Genomic DNA, 23,296 nt, shown 5'->3' with positions numbered 1-23,296 from the left:
TCTCCTAAGACAAAACATTTTCTTCCTATCCCAGTTTTGACTCATGTTCATATTCTCTGCCCATAGTGATTCCCAGGGCCTCCTGTGGTTCCCTGAGAATGCATCCCTAGAAAAATGGGGCATCCTCCATATAGGTTAATAGCAGGAACCGTGCCTAACTAGAGGAACGTACAATAAATATGACAATGCTGACTGAATTAAGGAGGCAAACATACTTTATTTTGACTAATTTGTTAGTAAGTTTATTCTTCACTCATAAAAAGAACATATTTTTGGCTTTGAAATCATGACATAAAATAAAAAGGGAAATAACTGAAAATTACCAGCTAAAAGTAGGTAGATGCAGCTCATGCTGAATCATCAGCAAATACTATGTGCTTTGGGCTATAGCAGGGCACCAATCAAAGCAAGAACCAAGGATGCAGTGCTACGCCATCTCTGAAAACTGCTTAGTTCCCAAAGGTTGTTTGGTCATCACATACAGGAAATTAATCCTTCTTTTCTCCTGCTTTCCTTCTTTCCTTCTTCACTTTTAGCTATGAGAACAGTGGGCAATAATGCTTTAATACTAGTCTTTCTAGTTTATAGTATAGTGTTGTTGTTGTTTTAACATGTATAACCTGCATATTTTCAACCTTCAAAAAATAAAACTGCCAAAATCAACTGTAACTAAAGGCCATTTTTATTTTTGGTCTGTTATCTGCTGTAGGCAGAGCTTCATATAGGAATTTTTATTGCGAATTTCTATGACTGCATCCCTAACAAGCTCAATGAACATCTGTGGCCAAAGCTTCTGCAAAGCCTCATTTTTCATGTTGATTTCTGTGGCTTCCTTCACAAGGTCTTCTATATATGTTTTACAGAATTTCTTCTTTTCCTTTATTTCCTGTTAAAAAAAAGAAAGTTTTACATTAAATCATAACTAATCCAAAAGTCAAAGCAACAATTAGCTGAACCACAGAAAACTGAAATAATTTATTCTGACCCCCTATTCCTCCCCCATCTACTCCTCAGAGCAGGAATTCTTTCCAAGTCACTGCTGACAGAGTTCTGCTTGAGTAAAGATAACAACAAGGGCCTCAGTACTTCTCAGTCTACTCCTACCTCTGTTGGACAGCTCTGCTAGAAAATGTGTTTCTTTACTGGAATTGTTGAATCATAACTACTATTTCTCCTATCTCAGTTCAGGTCATTTAGCTCACACAAGTCAGCTGAATGCAGACTCAGATTCCTGTGGTAAATGTATCAGGATACAGATAGTGACAATTTCAATTGGTATGATATTAGTTAATATCTATGTAATACTTTAAGTACCTATACTCTGAATTTACCCTCTATTATGGGAAAGCATAAAATGGTACACTATACTGACTTACGCAGCCTTGACCATTTGGAGAAAGTTGGGGGGAAGTGTAGAAGGAGGAAGAGTAAACATATAGAAACCTGGGACCCAGGACATTGCCTTCTAAAGAAATAGGTCTCCCACTCAACTTCTGGGTCTGGCAGTGTGCAAATGAAAAACCTGGTCCTAAACACAACAGAGGAATTTTGGAGCCAGAGGATATTTGAATATTGTGCCCCAATTTCATCACAGAGACTAAAACAAAGTGATTTTGTTTAATGCAAGAATTTAACATTTATTTTGGCTATTGATACTTCTGGAGAGTATCAAGGCATAATCATGGAAGGTATAATATATATGGAAGAATCAATGTAACACATCAGATAATCAGAATTACAAGGGAAGTAATGCACATCAATGAAGAAGGAAAGTAATAAATATCAATGAGACAATACATTTAACTACTAGAAAAAGGATCCATTTAAATCTCCAACTCAAGTCAAAACACCAAAATAATTTCAAGATAAATTAAATGAGCTAAATTTAAAATACCATAGGCCAGGCATGGTAGCTCACATCTGTAATCCCAGCACTTTGGGAGGCCAAGGCAGGAGGATCGCTTAAGGCCAAGAACTCAAGACCAGCCTAGGCAACATAGCGAGACCCCATCTCTACAGAAAAACAAGAATAAAAAATTTAGCCAGGTGTAATAGCACATGCCTGTAGTTCCAGGTACTTGGGAGGCTGAGGTGGGAGAATCGTTTGAGCCCAGGAGTTCAAGGCTACAGTTTAAGCTATGATCATGCCATTGCACTCCAGCCTGAGTAACAGAGTGAGACCTTGTTTCTAAAAAAAAAAAAAAAAAAAAAAAAAAAATTCGTCCCGGTGCAGTGGCTCACATCTGTAATCCCAGCACTTTGGGAGGCCGAGGCGGGTGGATCACTTGAGGTCAGGAGTTCGAGACTAGCCTGGCCAGCATGGTGAAATCCCGTCTCTACTAAAAATATAAAAATTAGCCAGGGTTGTGGTACATGCCTGTAGTCCCAGCTACACGGGAGGCTGAGGCAGGAGAACTGCTTGAACCCAGGAGGCGGAGGTTGCAGTGAGCTGAGGTCGTGCCACTGCACCCCAGCCTGGGTGACAGAGCAAGACTCTGTCTCAAAAAACAAAACAAAACAAACAAACAAACGAAATCCTAAAAATCACAGATATTGTCATTAAAATTATACCTACGAAGATTTCTAGGAAGTCCTAGCCAGAACGGTCAGGCAAGAGAAAGAAATTAAAAAGCATCTAAATAGGAAAAGAAGTCAAACTATCTCTCTTTGCTGACAATATGATTTCTATACCTAGAAAATCCTAAAGACTCTGCCAAAAGGCTCTCAAATTGAAACAATTTTAGTAAAACTTCAGGATATAAAATCAATGTACAAAATTCAGTAGCGTTTCTACACACCAACAACATCCAGGCTGAGAGTGAAATCAAGAACACAATCCCACTTACAATAGCCACAAAGAAAATGAAATACCTAGGAATACAGCTAAGAAGGTGAAAGACCTCTACAAGGAGAACTACAAAATACTGCTGAAAGAACTCAGAGATGACACAGGTAAATGGAAAAACATTCCCTGCTGATGGATTGGAAGAATCAATATCATAAAAATGGCCATATTGCCCAAAGCAATTTACAGTTCAATGCTATTCATATCAAATTCCCAATGTCACTCTTCACAGAATTAGAAAAAAAATTCTAAAATTCATATGGAACCAAAAAAGAGCCTGAATAGCCAAAGCAATCCTAAGCAAAAAGAACAAAGCCAGAGGCATTACGCTATCTGACTTCAAACTATACTATAAAGCCACAGTAACCAAAACAGCTTGGTACTGGTAAAAAACAGACACATAGACCAATGGAACAGAATAGAAAACTCAGAAATAAAGCTGCACACCAAAAACCATCTGATCTTCAACAAGGCTGACAAAAACAAGCAACGGGGAAAGGACTCCCTATTCCATAAACGGTGCTGAGATAACTGGCTAGCCATATGCAGAAGATTGAAGCTGGACCTTTCCTATCTTTCACCATATACAAACATTAACTCAAAAGGGATTAATAATTTAAATGTAAGACCTCAAACTATAAAAATTCTGGAAGACTCTTCTTGATATTGGCCTTGACAAAGAATTTTTGGCTAAGTCCCCAAAAGCAATTGCAACAAAAACAAAAATAGACAAATGGGACTTAATTAAACTAAAGAGCTTTTGCACAGCAAAAGAAACTATCAACAGAGCAAACAGACAATCACAGAATTGGAGAAGATATTTGCAAACTATGTATCTGACAAAGGCTTAATATCCAGAATCTATAGGGAACTTAAATCATCAAGCAAAAACCAAATAACCCCAGTAAAAAATGGGCAAAGGACATGAACAGATACTTCTCAAAGGAAGACATACAAGTGGCCAACAAGGATATGAAAAAGTGCTCAGCATCACTAGTCATCAGAGAAATGCAAATCAAAACCACAGTGAGATACCATCTCACACCAGTTAGAATGGCTATTACTAAAAAGTGAAAAAACAACAGATGCTGGTGAGGCTGTGGAGAAAAAGGAACTCTCATACACTGCTGGTGGGAATATAATTAAATTAGTCCAGCCACTGTGGAAAGCAGTCTGGCGATTTCTTAAATAATTTAAAACAGAGCTACCATTTGGCCCAACAATCCCATTACTGGGTATATACTCCAAAGAAAATAAATCATTCTACCAAAAAGATACATGCACTCGTATGTTCATTGCTACACTATTCACAACAGCAAAGACATAGAACCAGCCCAGGTGCCCATCAATGGTAGATTGGATAAAGAAAATATAGTATATATACACGATGGAATACTAACTACATAGCCATAACAAAGAGTGAAATGCTGTCCTTTGCAGCAACATAGATGGAACTGGAGGCCATAATCTTAAGCAAATTAATGCAGAAACAGAAAACCAAATGCTGCATATTCTCACTTACAAGTGGGAGCTAAGCACTGAGCACACATGGAAGATGGGAGCAACATAAATATGGGAACAACATAGAGGGTGGTAGGGGTGTGGGTTAAACAACTACCTGTCTGGTACTGTGCTCATTACTAGAGTGACAGGATCCAAACTCCAAACCCCAGCATTACATAATACTCTCATGTAACAAATCTGCACTCTACCCCATATCTAAAAGGTGAAATATTTAAAAATAAAATAAAATAAAAAGATTCATAATAAGAAAAAATGCTTAAATCATAATGCTATGTGAAAAAAACAAAATTTTTTGATAGGGTTTGGGTTATACGAATGTATGATTTGTCAAAACTCAGCAATTGTACACCTAAGATTTACATTTCAGTATATAAGTTTTACCTCTAAATGGAAAAATTTACAAAGAAAAATACTCTGTAAAATACTGAATCCCAATTAATGAAATGCACACTGAATTATTTAGGCAGAAGCATACTAATGTCTGCAATGACTGTGAAATGAATTTAAAAAATACCAAGGTAGACTGATGGATGGATAGACACATAGATATGTGATAAAGTAAGCACACTGTATGGTACGATGCTAATAGTTGAGTGTAGGTTTTGGATGTATGGATGTTTATTGTAAAATTCTTTGAACTTTGCTGTATGTTTGAAATTTTTATTAAAAAGTTAGAAAAGAATGCATAAAAACTACTGAAGTCTCATTAAGATTGTTTCTGAGTTCTTGGCTCATGCCTACAATCCCAGCACTCTGGGAGGCTGAGGTGGACAGATCACGAGGTCTGGAGATCGAGACCATCCTGGTCAACATGGTGAAGCCCCGTCTCTACTAAAAAAACACAAAAAAATTAGCCAGGTGTGTGGTGGGCGTCTGTAGTCCCAGCTACTCGAGAGACTGAGGCAGGAAATGGCATGAACCTGGGAGGCGGAGCTTGCAGTGAGCCAAGATCACGCCACTGCACTTCAGCCTGGGTGACAGAGGGAGACTCCATCTCAAAAAAAAAAAAAAAAAAAAAAAAAAAAGGTTGTTTCTGAGTTCTGAGAACATTAGTATGTTTTCCTCCTTTTTAATATTTTTCTTCTGTTTCCCAATGCTTATGATTTTTTAAATTAATTTAACTTTATTTTTTGGAGACAGGGTCTCACTCTGCTGCCCAGGCTAGAGGGCAGTGGCATGATCTCCGCTCACTGCAACCTCTGCCTCCCAGGCTCAAACGACCCTCCCACCTCACCTTCTCGAGCAGTTGTGACCACAGGTGTGCACTACCACACCCAGCTAATTTTTTTATTTTTTGTGAAGATGTGGCTTTGCCATGTTGTCTAGGCTGGTCTCAAACTCTTGAACTCAAGCAATCCACCCACCTCAGCCTCCCAAAGAGCTGGGATTACAGGCATAAGCCACCACACCTGGCCCAAATGCTTATGATGCTTAAAACAAAATATGTTTTAAATTCCTGATTAATTAATGTAAGTTAACAATAAGTCCAAACTGCACTAACTTTCCTTAACAGAGGCATATTTTAAGAATTTTCTTATGACATATAAGGCATCTCTAAGCAATCACTCACCATTCACGGGTCAAAATGCTGATTTGATATGGTCATGTACTAAAACAATAGGTCATAGATTGACCAGTCATAAAAGTATGTACAGATTTTGATGTGTGATAAGCAACAAATGGTTCCCCAGTCATAAAAGTATGTACAGATTTTGATGTGTGATAAGCAACAAATGGTTCCAGCTGGCCTCTTCTCTGAAGAACTTCTCTCACTCTGAAATACTATAGTCTGAACCTTAGCCACCTATACTAAGTTAGCTTGTTGATGAGAACAGAATGTAGCTGCTCCCTTTTAGCACTCAGTAAATCTGGACTACATAGGAACTCCTACAAAGAAGGACAAGTGTGAGTCACTAGAGATCAGCAACTAAAATGAGCAATATTTTACAAGCAATGATTTACAAGTAGAAAGCATAGAGCATATTTAGTGAATGCTTCTTTTACAGATTTCCAAATTGCTTAAAATAGGATTTTGAATTTAAAAAGACAAAATTCTATTATTAAGATTGGAAGATTTTTTATAATAATTTAGGGATAACAAAAATTAAAACAAATGATATATTTTGTTAAATCATTTATGTATTATACAAATGAAAATAAATTCTTCATAACTGGCACAGTATAATTTACAGTGCTTTAAAATTTTCTGCTGTAGTTACTTCCACTGTTTCTCTAGGAACATGTTGATACAGAACTGTATCTGCTATAATAATCCTTAATTTAGTAACTGTGTTTGAAAGCATTTTTACTTCATCATTTCTCCTCTCCTCCAAGCCAACTATTCTGCATCTCCTTACAATATGCCCTATAAGTCATCAGGTGTCTGCCAGGACGACTCACTCTGCTTGTCCAGGATGATCCCATTGAAAGCACGTTAGAGACACCTCTCTTGCCCTGACCTGTCAAGGAGTTGTTGCTCCTTGAGTAATGCTTTTTCCATTCCCAAATGCTTTCATATACTCATCTCTTTTTGTCTCACAATATCCCTGTGGGATTCATAAAGCAAGTATTTTACAAGTTCAATTCTGATGAGATAAACTGTATACAATATTGTTTACATTATTTCATTAAACTAGAATTTTGTTGTTATGAAGATGGTTTGGGAAAAAGAAGGTCAACAGTGGGGTTTGTTATAGAGTAATTTTAACTATAATGGTACTTGTATTAGGATTTAATCCATATCTCCATTTTATAAATGGAAAACAAGGTCTATAGAGATTGAGAGATCTGCTCAGGATTAAGCATCTTCTATTAATACTTCCATAGAGAAAACTCTCTAATCTAGTCCTTGCAGAACTTACAGTCTAGTTGGGAGATGGCCTGCACATATAAAAAGTCAACTAAAAACATAAAACAGTAGATACATGCTGGGTAAAACGTTCAGACAGCAAATTACAAACAGTGTTCAGAAAAGAGAAAGCCCTTTGCACTGGGGTGGTCAAGAAAACTTGAGAGAGCACCATGATATACTGTGAATGTGTCCAAGGTCAGAATTAGGACTCCATTCTAGAGGCGGCTCAGTCAATAACTCAACGTGACCCTCAGTAACTCATCTGAGTTTCCAGTTTTCCTCATCTAAGAATAAGATTAGATTCTTTAAAGTCCCTTTCAGCACTCTGATTCTATGTCCATCTTAAATCTTTTTTAGATGAGTCAGGAGAATAGATGGACAACTACCAAGCAACAGAGTTATGACATGTATAATGAAAGGGTCTGCTTAACCTGATTTGTGAAGAACTTACCTCAATTAATTTTCTCAACAACTCAGGATGTATGGAAGAGAGACTGAGCACTTTGTGCTGCAGTGATTTAAGTATTTTTCAAGATGTAAGGAGCATGGTATAAGTGAAGGAATGCTGGGCTGTGAGTCGAGAGAGTGATTAAGGGACTTCAGCAAGGTCTTTCAAGTACTCAGAAGTAGAATCAGGCACTCAAATCCACATCTCCTGATTGTTAGATTAGTGTTTCTTTCCAAATATTTTGGGGCTTCAGATTCCTTCTTTCCTCTTTAAAATTTCTCAAAGCAGGAGTCAACATTCCCTGTCTTTACTTCCTTATAGCTTAATTATTGCTCAAATCACTTTAATCAAGACTCTGCTTACATGACTGCACTGAAGCTATCTGTTTTTAAAAATATGCATGCCTGTAGTTTCAGCTACTTGGAAGGACAAGGTAGGAGGATTTCTTGAGCCCAGGAGTTCAGGGACAGACTGGGCAACATAGAGAAAAAAAAAAAAAACACACACACACAATCACCTTGAATGACTGTCCAATTTACCAAAACATTTTCCTTTATAGTTTGTGCATCTACGGTGTTAAAAAATCATAGCCAACCCAATCAAGATCATAAAGATTTTCTCTTCTTATTAAAATAAAAACTTGAAACTTTTGCTTTTAATACTTGGGTTTTTATTTGGTCTGGAGTTAATTTTTTGTTGCATGGTGCAAAGAAGGGGTTCAATATGCTTTTCTGATTGAAGATCCCATTTCCTCAGTATCATTTATCCCATTAGACTATCTCTTTACAACCACCCTGTTTTAATTGATAGGTATTTATAATATGCCTTAATATCTAATAGTGCTAGCCTTCTTCTCATTGTTCTTTTTCGGAGTTTTTGTAGCTAATTATGTTTATTTTTCCATATGTACTATAGTATCAACTTGTCAAAAAGCCTCAACAAAAAAGTTTTTGGTATTTTCATTGGGATTATATGAAATTTTTAAGTTAAAGAAAATTGACAAAGTTTGCTTGAAATTCTTCTTATCTAAAACATGGCATGTTTTTCCATTTGTATAAATCTTTTGTATGCTTCACTAATGTTTGAAAAGTTTTTTTATAGATCCTGTATATTTATTATTAGGTTATTATAAGATACATTATCTTTCTGTGTTGCTACTGTGAGTTAGGTTTTTCCTTATATCTTCTTTCTGCTTGTTATATGTAATATGGAAGCTGTTGACTTCTGCTATATTACTGAATTTTCTTATAGCTTTTTATGATTTCTAAATTAATATTCTTGGGATTTCCAGGTATTCAATAATATTATCTGCAAATATAAGTTTACTTCCTTCTTTTCAAATGACCATTGATTTCCTTCTCTTGTTTCATTGCATTATCTGTATTGAGAAAAATATAATGGTGATATTAGGCATCCTTGTCTTGTTACTTACTTCAGTGATGCACTGGTGTTCTAGTCCTGTGTAACAAATTACCTCAAACTTGGCAGCTTAAAACAATGTGCATCTATCAGCTCAGTTTCCATGTATCAGGAATCCAGGCACGGCTTAGCTGGGTGTTCTGCTCAGGACTTCATAAAACTGAAATGAAGGTGTTGCCTAGGTTGTGTTTATTTCTGAAGCCCAGAGTCCTCTTCGAAGCCTAAGTGGTTGTTGGCAGAATTCAGTTCCTTGCAGCTGTGGGAATGAAGTCCCTGTTTTCTTGTTGGCTGTTGGTCTGGGGCTGTTCTCAGGTCCTAAAAGCTTCTTGCAGTTCCCTGCCATGTGGGCCTCTCAAAACATGGTGGCTTATTTCTTCAAGGCCAACAGAAAAATCTTTCAGGGAAAGCTTGAATCCTTTTTTTTTTTTTTTTGAGATGGAGTCTTGCTTTGTTGCCCAGGCTGGAGCTCAGTGGCGCAATCTCGGCTCACTGCAAGCTCCACCTCCCAGGTTCACGCCATTCTCCTGCCTCGGCCTCCCAAGTAGCTGGGTCTACAGGCACCCGCCACCACGCCCGGTTAATTTTTTTGTATTTTTAGTAGAGACGGGGTTTCACCGTGTTAGCCAGGATGGTCTTGATCTCCTAACCTCATGATCCGCCTGCCTTGGCCTCCCAAAGTGCTGGGATTACAGGCGTGAGCCACCGCGCCCAGCCGCTTGAATCCTCTTTTAAAAGACTTGCCAGATTAAGTTAGACTTACGCAGGATGATCTCCCTCTTCATTAACTCAAAGTCAACTGATTAGGGATATTAATCATGTCTGCAAAACCCCTTTACCCTTGCCATATTCCACTGGTTAAAGGCAAGACACAGGTTTTACCTACACCCATGGGACGGGATTATATAAGGTATGGATACCGGGGTGTGGGGATCACAGAGGCCACCTTAGTTAGAATTCTGCCTACTACTAAAGCTAATGTTTCCAGAGTTTCCCCATCAAGCATAACACTATCCAATTTCCATTTATCCTATTTATTGAGTTACAAAATTAAGAATAGGTATGGAATTGTGTGAAATTTCTTTTCAATGTCTATAGAAATAATCATGATTTTTCACATTAGATCTATTAATTCACTAATATTGAATCTTTCCTGCCTTTCTAGGATAAACTACACTTGGCTATAATGTTTGTTATTCATTTAATGTTCTGCTGTATTCTGGCTGACAATATTTTTAAAAGGGTTTTGCACCAATATTTTTAAATATATGGTTTGGCTTTTCTTTTCCTACGCAATGCTGGCATTTTTGGAATCAATGTTAGGCTGTCTGTATTGAAAACACGGAAGAGTTTTCCTTCTTTTTCAATACTCTCAAACAATTTTAAAATCATTAGAATTCTCTGTTTCTTAAAAAGTTGGTAGATTTTACTGTGAAATCCTTGGTTTGAATGCAGCTTTTTGATATTTTACTAAATTTCTTTAATGAAATTGGCATGTTTAGATTTACTAAATACAGTTGGCCCTCCATATCTGTGGGTTCTGCATCTGTGGATTCAACCAATTGCAGATTGAAAACATTTTTTTAAAACACATCTGTACAGACTTTTCTTGTCATTATTCCCTAAACAATACAGTATAACAACTATTTACATGGCATTTGCATTGTAGTATTATAAGTAATCTAGAAATGATTTAAAGTATATGGGAGGATGTGCATAGGCTACATGCAAATACTATGTTACTACATCATTTTTTATCAGGGACTTGAGCATCTGTGCATTTTGGTATCTGCAGGAGTTCCTGAAACCAATCCCCCATAGATACCAAACACAACTTTATACATATTAATTTTTTCACTCATAGAACCAGCTGTATTCAGGAAGAGGAGACATAATCCTGCCACCTTGGCTTTCATTTTCTTCTTTTGGCAACACTAGGAAACCCCTATTGGCCAAAGGATTATGTTCAATCTCTTTCACATTGTTCTCTTACTATCTTTCTGGTCTCATCTTTTAATACTGTCTACCTCAATCTCTGAACTTCCACAGCAATGACCTGCTTATAGTTCCTGGCCCTCTCCTTACATGTTTTATACTTCTATGCCTTATTTGCACTGTGCTATTTGCCAGAACTGCCTCTTTCCCCTTTTCAATATAGCTATATTTTATCTTTTAAGACTCATATCGGGCATCATTTTTTCTAAAACCCTCCTTTGATCTGGGTTAGTTATCTCTCTATGCTCTTGATAAACTGATTGATACTTATCCGTATATATGTCTATCTCCTCCATTAGAATGTGAGATCCATGAGGGCAAGGACAGTGTCTTTTTATAGACCTAGTATATTACACAGTGTGTTGTGTATGACAGGTGTTCAATACATGATTTTTGAATGAATGAAAGTATGAATGTAGAGAGTGCTAAGATGAAAAAGGTAGTTGACTTCAAGTATTTGAAGCATTTTCATAAGGAACAGACTTGTTCTTTTTACTATGTAAGGTGGTACTAGGATCACTTAAGTGAAGGTTATTAAGAGGCAGATTTAAGCTTAATATCAGTAAGAATTTCTTCACATTTAGAGTTGTTCTGTGATAGACAACAATGTCATGAAACATTGACCTTTCACACTAGAAGAACTTAAAGTAGAACATCTTGTTGGATACTATTAAAAATAGTCTTGCATTGAGTTTTCAAGTAATTTTCAAGCTGTAATGCTTAGAGCCCTGTGGGTTCCAAAGAGACATTTCAGGATTGGGGGTGGGGAAGGAAAGGAAAGGAAAAGGAAAAGAAGACCCAATCAAATGAAACTCTGAATTTCCTACTTTTCCTCTATAACAACAGCAGCTCTGCTGTTTTGCTTTCTTCTGATACACTGGGTTTTCAGCTATAATACGGTGGTTTGAATAAAGAGGTCCAAACCTGTTAAAAACATCTGAAAATCACTTGACTAGCCATTTTACTTCTACAGTATACACACTTCCCCCTGCCACACACACACTTCTAAATGTTATATCTATATATCTAGAGATATGTATGTAGATATTGAAAGATATCTATTATATATCAATTGTATAACCTGTGTGAGGGGATCTATAGATATACTTATATCTGGATATAGATGTATCACCTCATACAGCACCTTGCACATGAGTCATAGGTGCTCAGTAAATGTGTTTTCTCTTTCTTGTTCTTTTGCCCCTTTGTTCCCTCAAAATCTCTTGAAGGATCGCAACGTCGTATTGTTATGTAGATAAGTTGTTTCTTCAGCTTTCCTATGAGCTCCATCAAGGTAAATACTACATAGTTTTCTTCTTTGTAGTTCCTGCAGCACTACAACATTGTATTCCCCTATACAAAACACTCTGAACCGTCTGACCACATAAAACATAAAGGTTTAGTTACCATTTTCTTGGCTAAGTAGCTATATTAGGAATAGAACAGTTGAAATTATATGATTAAGTAATCATAAGAAAATAGTGTAGAATGAAAGATATGAATTAAAACATCCATGGTCCCAGTAAGGAGAACAAAAACGGAGGTCCTGCTGTGTTCTCTGATGGTCTGGCATGATGTGGCTAAGTACCTACAGCAAGCCTATAACCTATTTCTTACATAGATCGGGACCTTTGGTCCTGCTTTGGACTAGATTTTTGCTACAGATTTATGGTACAGATTTCTTTTGAGCATTTTTTTTTTTCTGCTGAAATAACGATACTGAAACCCTGGGTTCTTCTGCATCTCAGGGCTCTATTTCTCCCTAATTGCCTGGGTACCTACTGTCCCTGGCTTTGTAATATAAGGTTGACAAATATTCCAGAACAAAAAAGTTATCTTAACTAAGGGTAAAATGTACAACCCCCAAATTCCAAGCCATGTGGGATATATCCTGGCATTAGATCGCAAAGATTAACAGTAATTTTACCTCTAGCTTTTCATTATAAAAGTCTCTTGTAGTGTAATTTAATGTAGCACGATTTGTGTTTTCTCCTACAAGTCTTTTGCTGTCATTATTTTCTTCATTGATAATACCAGGTTTTTTTCCTTTGGATTCTAGCAGATACCGAAATTGCTTTTTCCTGTAGAAAGACAGTAAAGAGATTTAGAGAGTTACTTATCAGACTTACTAAAACATGTCTATTTTTTGTTGACTTTAGAGGGGAACATATACTTTTTTGAACATATATTTTAATCAGTTTGAGTTTATGATTTATTTGAGTTCAGTTTGGTACCCCAAACTTTCTACTAATTAAGCTATTCAGCCCCAATTATTTTTTCCATAACTACCAATCATCAATGAAAATATGTCTCAAACATTTCTAAAATGAAAAAACTCTCCTTTAATAAAAATCAACACAAAAATTAATCACAGAGCACAAAACAACCCAAAAAGATATAGTAGGTCAAACTTTCAAAGTCTTTATGTTCCATAAAACATGCTAATTACCACTTATAAATCACACAAATGGTTAATAATTCCATTATGCAGCTTGGTAATATTACTTATAGCTAGAAAATGGAATGGGATCTTGGCTTAAGTTTAGGCAAAACCAAAATAACCCAAAAACCAAAAACCTCCAATTGTGAGCATATCACGGCAAGATTCTAGTAGGAGGTTAAATACTGAAACAAGAAGCCTCATTTGATTATGAAGAGGAACATACACAGTGCTCATAGTATCACTTACAGAGCCATCAGCCATGATTCATCCTCCATGAAGGTGGATTTTTGGTTTTCACCACTTAGCATGTCTCAAAATGATACTACTACTTTACTGTGAACTGTGTACTGAAGATTGAGGGCAGAAGAGGAATATAACTTTTTTAAAAATTTATTTTTCTCTGATCTAAAAGTATAACACAATAATTTCAGAGATTTTAGGAAGTACAAATTTGAAAAGTATAAGAAATGGATAAAAACCACCTATAAGTTTTCATAAATTAATAATGTTCATATTTGAAAAGGTGACCTACAGAATGGGAGAACATTTTTGCTATCTATCCATCTGACAAAGGGCTTATCTAGAATCTACAAAGAACTTAAACAAATTTACAAGAAAAAAACAAACAACCCCACCAAAAAGTGGGCAAAGGATATAACAAACACTTCTTAAAAGAAGACATTTATGCAGCCAACAGACATATGAAAAAATGCTCATCATCACTGGTCATTAGAGAAATGCAAATCAAAACCACAATGAGATACCATCTCACGCCAGTTAGAATGGCGATCATTAAAAAGTCAGGAAACAACAGATGCTGGAGAGGATGTGGAGGAATAGGAGTTCTTTTACACTGTTGGTGGGAGTGTAAATTAGTTCAACCATTGTGGAAGACAGTGTGGTGATTCTTTGAAGGCCTGGAACCAGAAATACGATTTGACCCAGCAATTCCATTAGTGGGTATATACCCAAAAGAATACAAATCATTCTATTATAACATATACATGTATGTTTATTGCAGGGCTATTCACAATAACAAAGACATGGAATCAACCCAAATGTCCATCAGTGATAGACTGGATAAAGAAAATGTGGAATATATATACCATGGAATACTAAGCAGCCATAAAAAAGGATGAATTCATGTTCTTTGCAGGGACATGAATGAAGCTGGAAACCATCATTCTCAGCAAACTATCACAAGAACAGAAAACCAAACACCGCATGTTCTCACTCACAAGTGGGAGTTGAACAATGAGAACACATGGACACAGGGAGGGGAACATCACACACCAGGGCCTGTCAGGGGGTGGAGCGCTAGGGGAGGGATACCATTAGGAGAAATACCTAATGTAGGTGACGGGTTGATGGGTGGAGCAAATCACCATGGCACGTGTATACCTATGTAACAAAACTGCACATTCTGCACATGTACCCCAGAACTTGAAGTATAAAAAAAATTAAATCTTTAAAAAATAATAATAATAATGTTCACATTTGACATATTTTGTTGCAAACTTCTATAAATTTTTGTAAAAAATTAAGATTGTACTAAACATACAACTTTGTATACTGTTTTCACTTAATGGTTCCATATAAATTTTAAAGAAGTTTTTTTTCTAATTCTGTGAAGAATGTCAATGGTAGTTTAATGGAAGTAGCATTGAATCTACAAATTACTTTGGGCAGTATGGCCATTTTCATGATATTTTCTGTATCATTAAAAATTATAATTTTAATACCTGAATAAAAATCAATTGTGATATATATCACAATTTACTTAATTGGTTCCTCTTACAGGATAGTTACATAGTATAATTTTCTCACCTTTGTAAAGAAAAAAATGAATAACATATAGATCTTTATTTCTATTTATTTTATTTTAAGCTGCAGGATTCCTGTGCAGGATGTGCAGCTTTGTTACACAGGGAAACATTTATCATGGTGGTTTGCTGCACCTATCAACCCATCACTAGGTATTAAGTCCCACATGCATTAGCTATTTATCCTGATGCTCTCCCTCCTCCTGCCCCCTGGTAGGCCCCAGTGTGTATTGTTCCCCTCCCTGTGACCATATGTTCTCATTGTTCAGCTCCCACTTATAAGTGAGAATATGTGGTGTTTGGTTGTCTGTTCCTGTGCTAGTCTGCTGAGGCTAATGGCTTCCATCCCAACCATGTCCTTGCAAAGGACATGACCTCATTTCGTTTTATGATTGCATAGTATTCCATAGCAGATATATACCACAATTTCTTTATCCACTCTATCACTGATGGGCATTTGGGTTGATTCCATGTCTTTGTTATTGTGAATAGTTCTGCAATAAACATACATGTACATGTTATAATAGAATGATTTATATTCCTTTGGGTATATACCCACTAATGGAATTGCTGGGTCAAATCGTATTTCTGGTTCCAGATCTTCGAAGAATCACCACACTGTCTTTCACAATGGTTGAACTAACTTACATTCCCACCAACAGTGTAAAAGCATTCCTATTTCTCCACATCCTCTCCAGCATCTGTTGTTTCTTGATTTTTTAATAATCACCATTCTGAATGGCATGAGATAGTATTTCACTGTGGTTTGATTTGCATTTCTCTAATAATCAGTGATGTTGACCTTTTTTTTCACATGTTTGTTGGCCACATAAATGTCTTCTTTTGAGAAGTGTCTGCTCATGTCCTTTGCCCACTTTTTGATGGGGTTTGTTTTTTTCTTGTAAATTTGTTTAAGTTCCTTGTAGATTCTGGATATTAGGCCTTTGTCAGATGGGTAGCTTGCAAAAATTTTCTCCCATTCTGTAGGTTGCCTTGTTTGCTCTGATGATAGTTTCTTTTGCTGTGCAGAAGCTCTTTAGTTTGTTTAGATCCCATTTGTCAATTTTTGCTTTGTGGCAATTACTTTTGATGTTTTCGTCATGAAATCTTTGCTCGTGCCTATGCCCTGAATGGTACTGCCTAGATTTTCTTCTAGGGCTTTTATAGTTTTGGGTTTTACATTTAAGTCTTTAATCCATCTTGAGATAATTTTTGTGTAAGGTGTAAGGAAGGGGTCCAGTTTCAATTTTCTGCATATGGCTAGCCGGTTTTCCCAGTACTATTTATTAAATAGGGAATCCCTTCCCCATTGCTTGTTTTTGTCAAGTTTGTTGAAGATCAGATGGTTGTAGATGTGTGGTCTTATTTCTGAGATTTCTATTCTGTTCCACTGGTGTATGTGTCTGTTTTGGTACCAGTACCATGCTGTTTTGGTTACTGTAGCCTTGTAGTATAGTTTGAAGTCAGGTAGCTTGATGCCTCCAGCTTTGTTCTTTTGCTTAGGATTGTCTTGGCTGTATGGGCTCTTTTTTGGTTCCATATAAATTTTAAAGTATTTTTTTTTTTCTAATTCTGTGAAGAATGTCAATGGTAGTTTAATGGAAGTAGCATTGAATCTACAAATTACTTTGGGCAGTATGGCCATTTTCATGATATTGATTCTTCTTATCCATGAGCATGGAATGTTTTTCTATTTGTTTGTGTCCTCTATGATTTCCTTCAGCAGTGGTTTGTAGTTCTTCTTGAAGATAGAACAAGCAGTTCTCCTTGAAGAGGTCCTTCACTTCCCTTGTTAGCTGTATTCCCAGGTATTTTATTCTCTTTGTAGCAATTGTGAATGGGAGTCCATTCATGATTTGGGTCTTTGCTCATCTAATATTGGTGTGTAGGAATGCTTGTAATTTTTGCACATTGATTTTGTATCCTGAGACTTTGCTGAAAAGTTGCTTATCAGCTTAAAAAGCTTTTGGGCTGAGACAATGGGGTTTTCTAGATATAGGATCATGTCATCTGCAAACAGAGACAGTTTGACTTCTTCTCTTCCTTTTTGAATACACTTTATTTCTTTCTCTTGCCTGATTGCCCTGGCCAGAACTTCCAATACTATGTTGAATAGGAGTAGTGAGAGAGGGCATCCTTATCTTGTGCTGGTTTTCAAGGAGAATAGTTCCAGCTTTTGACCATTCAGTATGATATTGGCTATGGGTTTATCATAAATGACTCCTATTATTTTGAGGTACATTCCATCAACGTTTATTAAAAGTTTTTAACATGAAGGGATGTCAAATTTTATTAATGGCCTTTTCTGCATCTATTGAGATAATCATGTGGTTTTGGTCTTTAGTTCTGTTTATGTGATGAATTATGTTTATTGATTTGCCTATGTTGAACCAACCTTGCATCCCGGGGATGAAGCCAAAGTGATGGTGTTGAATAAGCTTTTTGATGTGATGCTTGATTTGGTTTGCCAGTATTTGATTGAAGATTTTTGTATTAAAGTTCATCAGGGATATTGGCCTGAAGTTTTCTATTTTGTTGTACCTCTGCCAGGTTTTGGTATCAGGATGATAATGGCCTCATAAAATGAGATAGGGAGAAGTCCCTCCTTTTCAGTTGTTTGGAATAGTTTTGGAAGAAATAGTACAGAATAGAAGGAGCCAAGAGGGCTGAATAGGAACAGCTGCAGTCTGCAGCTCCCAGCTAGACCAACACAGAAGGCGGTGATTTCTGCATTTCCAACTGAAGTACCCAGTTCATCTCATTGGGACTGGTTAGGCAGGGGTCCAATCCACAGAGGGTGAGCAGAAGCAGGGTGGGGCACCACTTCACCTGGGAAGTGCAAGGAGCCAGGGATCTCCCTCCCCAAGCTAAGGGAAGCTGTGAGGGACTGTGCTACCCAGCTGGGTTACTACACTTTTCCCATGAATTTGCAATCTGCTGATCAGGAGATTCCCTCATGTGCCTACATCACCAGGGTCCTGAGTTTCAAGCACAAAACTGGGCAGCTGTTTGGGAAGACATTGAACTAGCTACAGGAGTATTTTTTTATACCCCAGTGGTGCCTGGAACCCCAGTGAGACAGAACCGTTCACTCCCCTGAAAAGCAGTCTGAAGCCAGGAAGCCAAGTGGTCTCACTCAGTGGGTCCCACTCCCACAGAGTCCAGCAAGCTAAGAACCACTGGCTTGAAATTCTCACTGCCAGCACAGTAGGCTGAAGTTGACCTGGGATGATCGAGCTTGGTGGGGGGAGGGGTGTCCACCATTACCGAGGTTTTAGTAGGCAGTTTTCCCCTGACAGTGCTAAGAAGGCTGGGAAGTCTGGGCTGGGCATGGCAAAGTGACTCTGGCCAGACTGCTTCTCTAGATTCCTCCTTACTGGGCAGGGCATCTCTGAAGGAAAGGTAACAGCCCCATTTAGGGGCTTACAGACAAAATCCCCATCTTCCTGGGACAGAGCACCTGGGGAAGGGGTGGCTATGGGCACAGCTTCAGTGGATTTAATCATTCCTGCCTGCCAGCTCTGAAGACAGCAGCTGATCCTGACAAGAGGGATTCTCCCAGCACAGTGCACGAGCTCTGCTAAGGGACAGACTGCCTCCTCAAGTGGGTCCCTGACCCCTGTGCCTCCTGAATGGGAGAAACCTCCCAACAGGGGCCAACAGACACCTCATACAGAAGAGCGCTGGCTGGCATCAGGCCAATGCCCCTCTGGGACGAAGCTTCCAGAGGAAGGAGCAGGCAGCAATCTTTGCTGTTCTGCAGCTTCCACTGGTGATACCCAGGTGAACAGGGTCTGGAGTGGACCTCCAGCAAACTGCAGCAGACCTGCAGAAAAGCGGCCTGACTGTTAGAAGAAAAACTAACAAACAGAAAGCAACAACATCAACATAAAGGATCCCCACACAAAAACCCCATCCAAAGGTCATTAGCCTCAAAGATTAAAGGTAGATAAACCCACAAAGATGAGGAAACACCTGCTCAAAAATGCTGACAATTCCCAAAATCAGAATGCCTCTTCTCCAAATGATTGCAACTCCTCCCCAGCAATGGCACAAATCTGGACAGAGAATGAGATTGACAAATTGACAGAAGTAGGCTTCAGAAGATGGGTAATAACAAACTCTTCTGAGCTAAAGGAGCATGGTCTAACCCAATGTTCTTGATAAAAGGTTACAGGAATTGCTAACTAGAATAACCAGTTTAGAGAGGAACATAAATGACCTGATGGAACTGAAAAACACAGCACGAGAACTTCATGAAGCATATATAAGTATCAATAGCTGAATCAATCAAGCAGAAGAAAGGATATCAGAGATTGAAGATCAACTTACTGAAATAAGGCATGAAGACAAGATTAGAGAAAAAAGAATGAAAAGGAATGAACAAAGCCTCCAAGAAATATGTGACTACATGAAAAGACCAAACCTACGATTGATTGGTGTATCTGAAAGTGAAGGAGTGAATGGAACCAAGTTGGAAAACACAGTTCAGAATATTATCCAGGAGAACTTCCCCAACCTAGCAAGACAGGCCAACATTGAAATTCAGGAAATACAGAGAACAGCACTAAGATACTCCTCGAGAAGAGCAACCCCAAGACACATAATTATCAGATTCTCCAAGGTTGAAACAAAGGAAAAAATGTTAAGGGCAGCCAGAGAGAAAGGTCAGGTTACCCACAAAGGGAAGCCCGTCAGACTAACAGTGGATCTCTCTGCAGAAACCCTGAAAGCCAGAAGGGAGTAGGGGCCTATATTCAACATTCTTAAAGAAAATAATTTTCAACCCAGAATTTCATATCCAGCCAAACTAAGCTTCATAAGTGAAGGAGAAATAAAATTACAGACAAGCAAATGCTAAGGGATTTTGTCACCACCAGGCCTGCCTTACAAGAGCGCCTAAAGAAAGCACTAAATATGGAAAGCAAAAATTGGTACCAGCCACTGCAAAAACATACCAAAATATAAAGACCAAAGACACTATGTAGAAACTGCATCATCTAATGTACAAAATAACCAGCTAGTATCATGATGAATCAAATTCACACATAATAATATTAATCTTAAATGTAAATGGGCTAAATGCCCAAATTAAAATAATCAGACTAGCAAATCGGATAAAGGGTTAAGACCCATTGGTGTGCTGTATTCAAGAGATCCATCTCACATGCAAAGACACATATAGACTCAAAATAAAGGGATGGGGAAATATTTACCAAGCAAATGGAAACCAAAAAAAGCAAGGGTTGCAATCTCAGTCTGTGATAAAACAGACTTTAAATCAACACAGGTCAAAAAAGACAGAGAAGGGCATTACATAACGGTAAAGGGATCAATGCAACAAGAAGAGCTAACTATCCTAAATATATATGCGTCTAATATGGGAGCACCCAGATTCATAAAACAACTTCTTAGAGACCTACAAAGGGACTTAGACCCACACAGTAACAGTGGGAGACTTTAACAGCCCACTGTCAATATTAGACAGATCAACGAGACAGAAAATTAACAAGGATATTCAGGATTTGAACTCAGCTCTGGACCAAGCGAACCTAATAGACATCCACAGAATTCTCCACCCCAAATCAACAGAATATACATTCTTCTCAGTGCCACATAGCATGAATTCTAAAATTGACGACATAACTGGAAGCAAAACACTCCTCAGCAAATGCAAAAGAACAGAAACCATAACAGTCTCTCACACCACAACGCAATCAAATTAGAACTCAGGATTAAGAAACTCACTCCAAACTACATGGAAATTGAACAATCTGCTCCTGAATGACTACTGGGAAAATAGTACACAACTACATGGAAATTGAACAATCTGCTCCTGAATGACTACTCGGTAAATAATGAAATTAAGGCAGAAATAAAGAAGTTCTTTAAAACCAATGAGAACAAACAGATACATACCAGAATCTCTGGGACACAGCTAAAGCAATGTTAAGAGGGAAATTTATAGCACTAAATGCCCCAAAACAGAAAGCTGGAAAGATATAAAATCGACACCCTAACGTTACAATTAAAAGAGCTAGAGAAACAAGAGCAAAGAAATTCTAAAACTAGCAGAAGACAAGAAATAACAAAGATCAAAGCAGAACTGAAGGAGATGGAGACACGAAAAAACCTTCAAAAAAATCAGTGAGTCCAGGAGCTGGTTTTTTGAAAAGATTAACAAAGTAGATGGACTGCTAGCCAGACTAATAAAGAAGAAAAGAGAGAGGAATCAAATAGACACAATAAAAAATGATAAAGGGGAGCTCACCACTGATCCCACAGAAATACAAACTACCATCAGAGAATACTATAAACACTTCTACGCCAATAAACTAGAAAACTTAGAAGAAACTGATAAATTCCTGGACACATACACCCTCCCAAGACTAAACCAGGAAGAAGTCGAATCTCTGAATAGACCAATAACAACTTCTGAAATTGAGGCAGTAATTAATAGTGTACCAACCAAAAAAGCCCAGATCCAGATGGATTTACAGCTGAATTCTACTAGAGCTACAAAGAGGAGCCAGTAGCATTCCTTCTGAAACTATTCCAAACAACAGAAAAAGAGGGACTCCTCCCTAACTCATTTTATGAAGCCAGCATCATCCTGATACTGAAACCTGGCAGAGACACAACAAAAAAAGAAAATTTCAGGCCAATATCAATGATGAACATTGATACAAAAATCCTCAATATAATACTGGCCAAGTGAATCTAGCAGGACATCAAGAAGCTTATCCAGCACGATCAAGTTGGCTTTATCCCTGGGATACAAGGCTGGTTCAACATACACAAATCAATAAACGTAATCCATCACATAAACAAAACCAATGACAAAAACCACATGATTATCTCAACAGATGCAGAAAACGCCTTCAATAAAATTAAACATCTCTTCGTGCCAAAAACTCTCAATAAATTGGTTATTGATGGAACATATCTATCTCAAAATAATAAGAGCTATTTTTGACAAACCCATAGCTAGTATTATACTGAATGGGAAAAAGCTGGAAGCATTCCCTTTGATAACTGTAACGAGACAAGGATGCCCTCTCTCACCACTGCTATTCAACATAGTATTGGAAGTTCTGGCCAGGGCAATCAGGCAAGAGAAAGAAATAAAGCGTATTCAAATAGGAAGAGAGGAAATCAAATTGTTTCTGTTTGCAGATGACATGATTGTATATTTAGAAAACCCCATTGTCTCAGCCCAAAAACTCCTTAAGCTGATAAGCAACTTTTCAGCAAAGTCTCAGGATACAAAATCTATGTGCAAAAATCACAAGCACTCCTATACACCAACAACAGACAAGCACAGAGCCAAATCATGAGTGAACAACCATTCACAATTGCTACAAAGAGAATAAAATACCTAGGAATCCAACTTACAAGGGATGTGAAGGACCTCTTCAAGGAGAACTACAAAGAATCAAATAGGAAATAAGAGAGGACACAAACAAATGGAAAAATATTCCATGCTCACGGATAGAAGGAATCAATTTCATGAAAATGGCCATACTGCCCAAAGTAATTTATAGATTCAATGCTATTTCCATCAAGCCACCAGTGAGCTTCTTTGTAGAATTAGATAAAACTACTTTAAATTTCATATGGAACCAAAAAAGAGCCCATATAGGCAGGGCAATCCTAAGCAAAAAGAACAAAGCTGGAGGCATCACGCTACCTGACTTCAAAGTAGGCTACAAGGCTACAGTAATCAAAACAACATGGTACGGGTACCAAAACAGACATATAGACCAATGGAACAGAACAGAGACCTCAGAAATAACACCACACATCTACAACCATCTGATCTTCAACAAATCTGACAAAAACAAGCAATGGGGAAAGGATTCCCTATTTAATAAATGGTGCTGGGAAAACTAGCTAGCCATATGCAGAAAACTGAAACTGGACCCCTTCCTTACACCTTTTACAAAAATTA

General features: G+C 37.6%; 1 protein-coding gene across 5 annotated transcripts in view; it reads right to left on the bottom strand.

Moving 5' to 3' along the window:
* Positions 1-215: 215 nt before the first annotated feature.
* Positions 216-23,296, bottom strand: part of LRRC49 (leucine rich repeat containing 49) — a 154,213-nt gene continuing 131,132 nt past the window's right edge. For all 5 annotated transcript variants that reach the window (XM_054451461.2, XM_054451462.2, XM_054451463.2 and 2 more), the window contains 2 exons: positions 13,007-13,160; positions 216-886 (listed from right to left, as the gene is read on the bottom strand). In XM_054451461.2, coding sequence (XP_054307436.1) covers positions 683-886; positions 13,007-13,160 — 358 coding nt within the window. In that variant the 3' untranslated portion in view covers positions 216-682. The remainder of the gene's footprint in view (positions 887-13,006; positions 13,161-23,296) is intronic.

The sequence above is a fragment of the Pongo pygmaeus genome, chromosome 16, assembly GCF_028885625.2.
Source record: "Pongo pygmaeus isolate AG05252 chromosome 16, NHGRI_mPonPyg2-v2.0_pri, whole genome shotgun sequence".
Lineage (NCBI taxonomy): Eukaryota > Metazoa > Chordata > Mammalia > Primates > Hominidae > Pongo > Pongo pygmaeus.
Note: the sequence above shows the minus strand (reverse complement) of the source record. Positions and strands in the feature narration are given on the sequence as shown.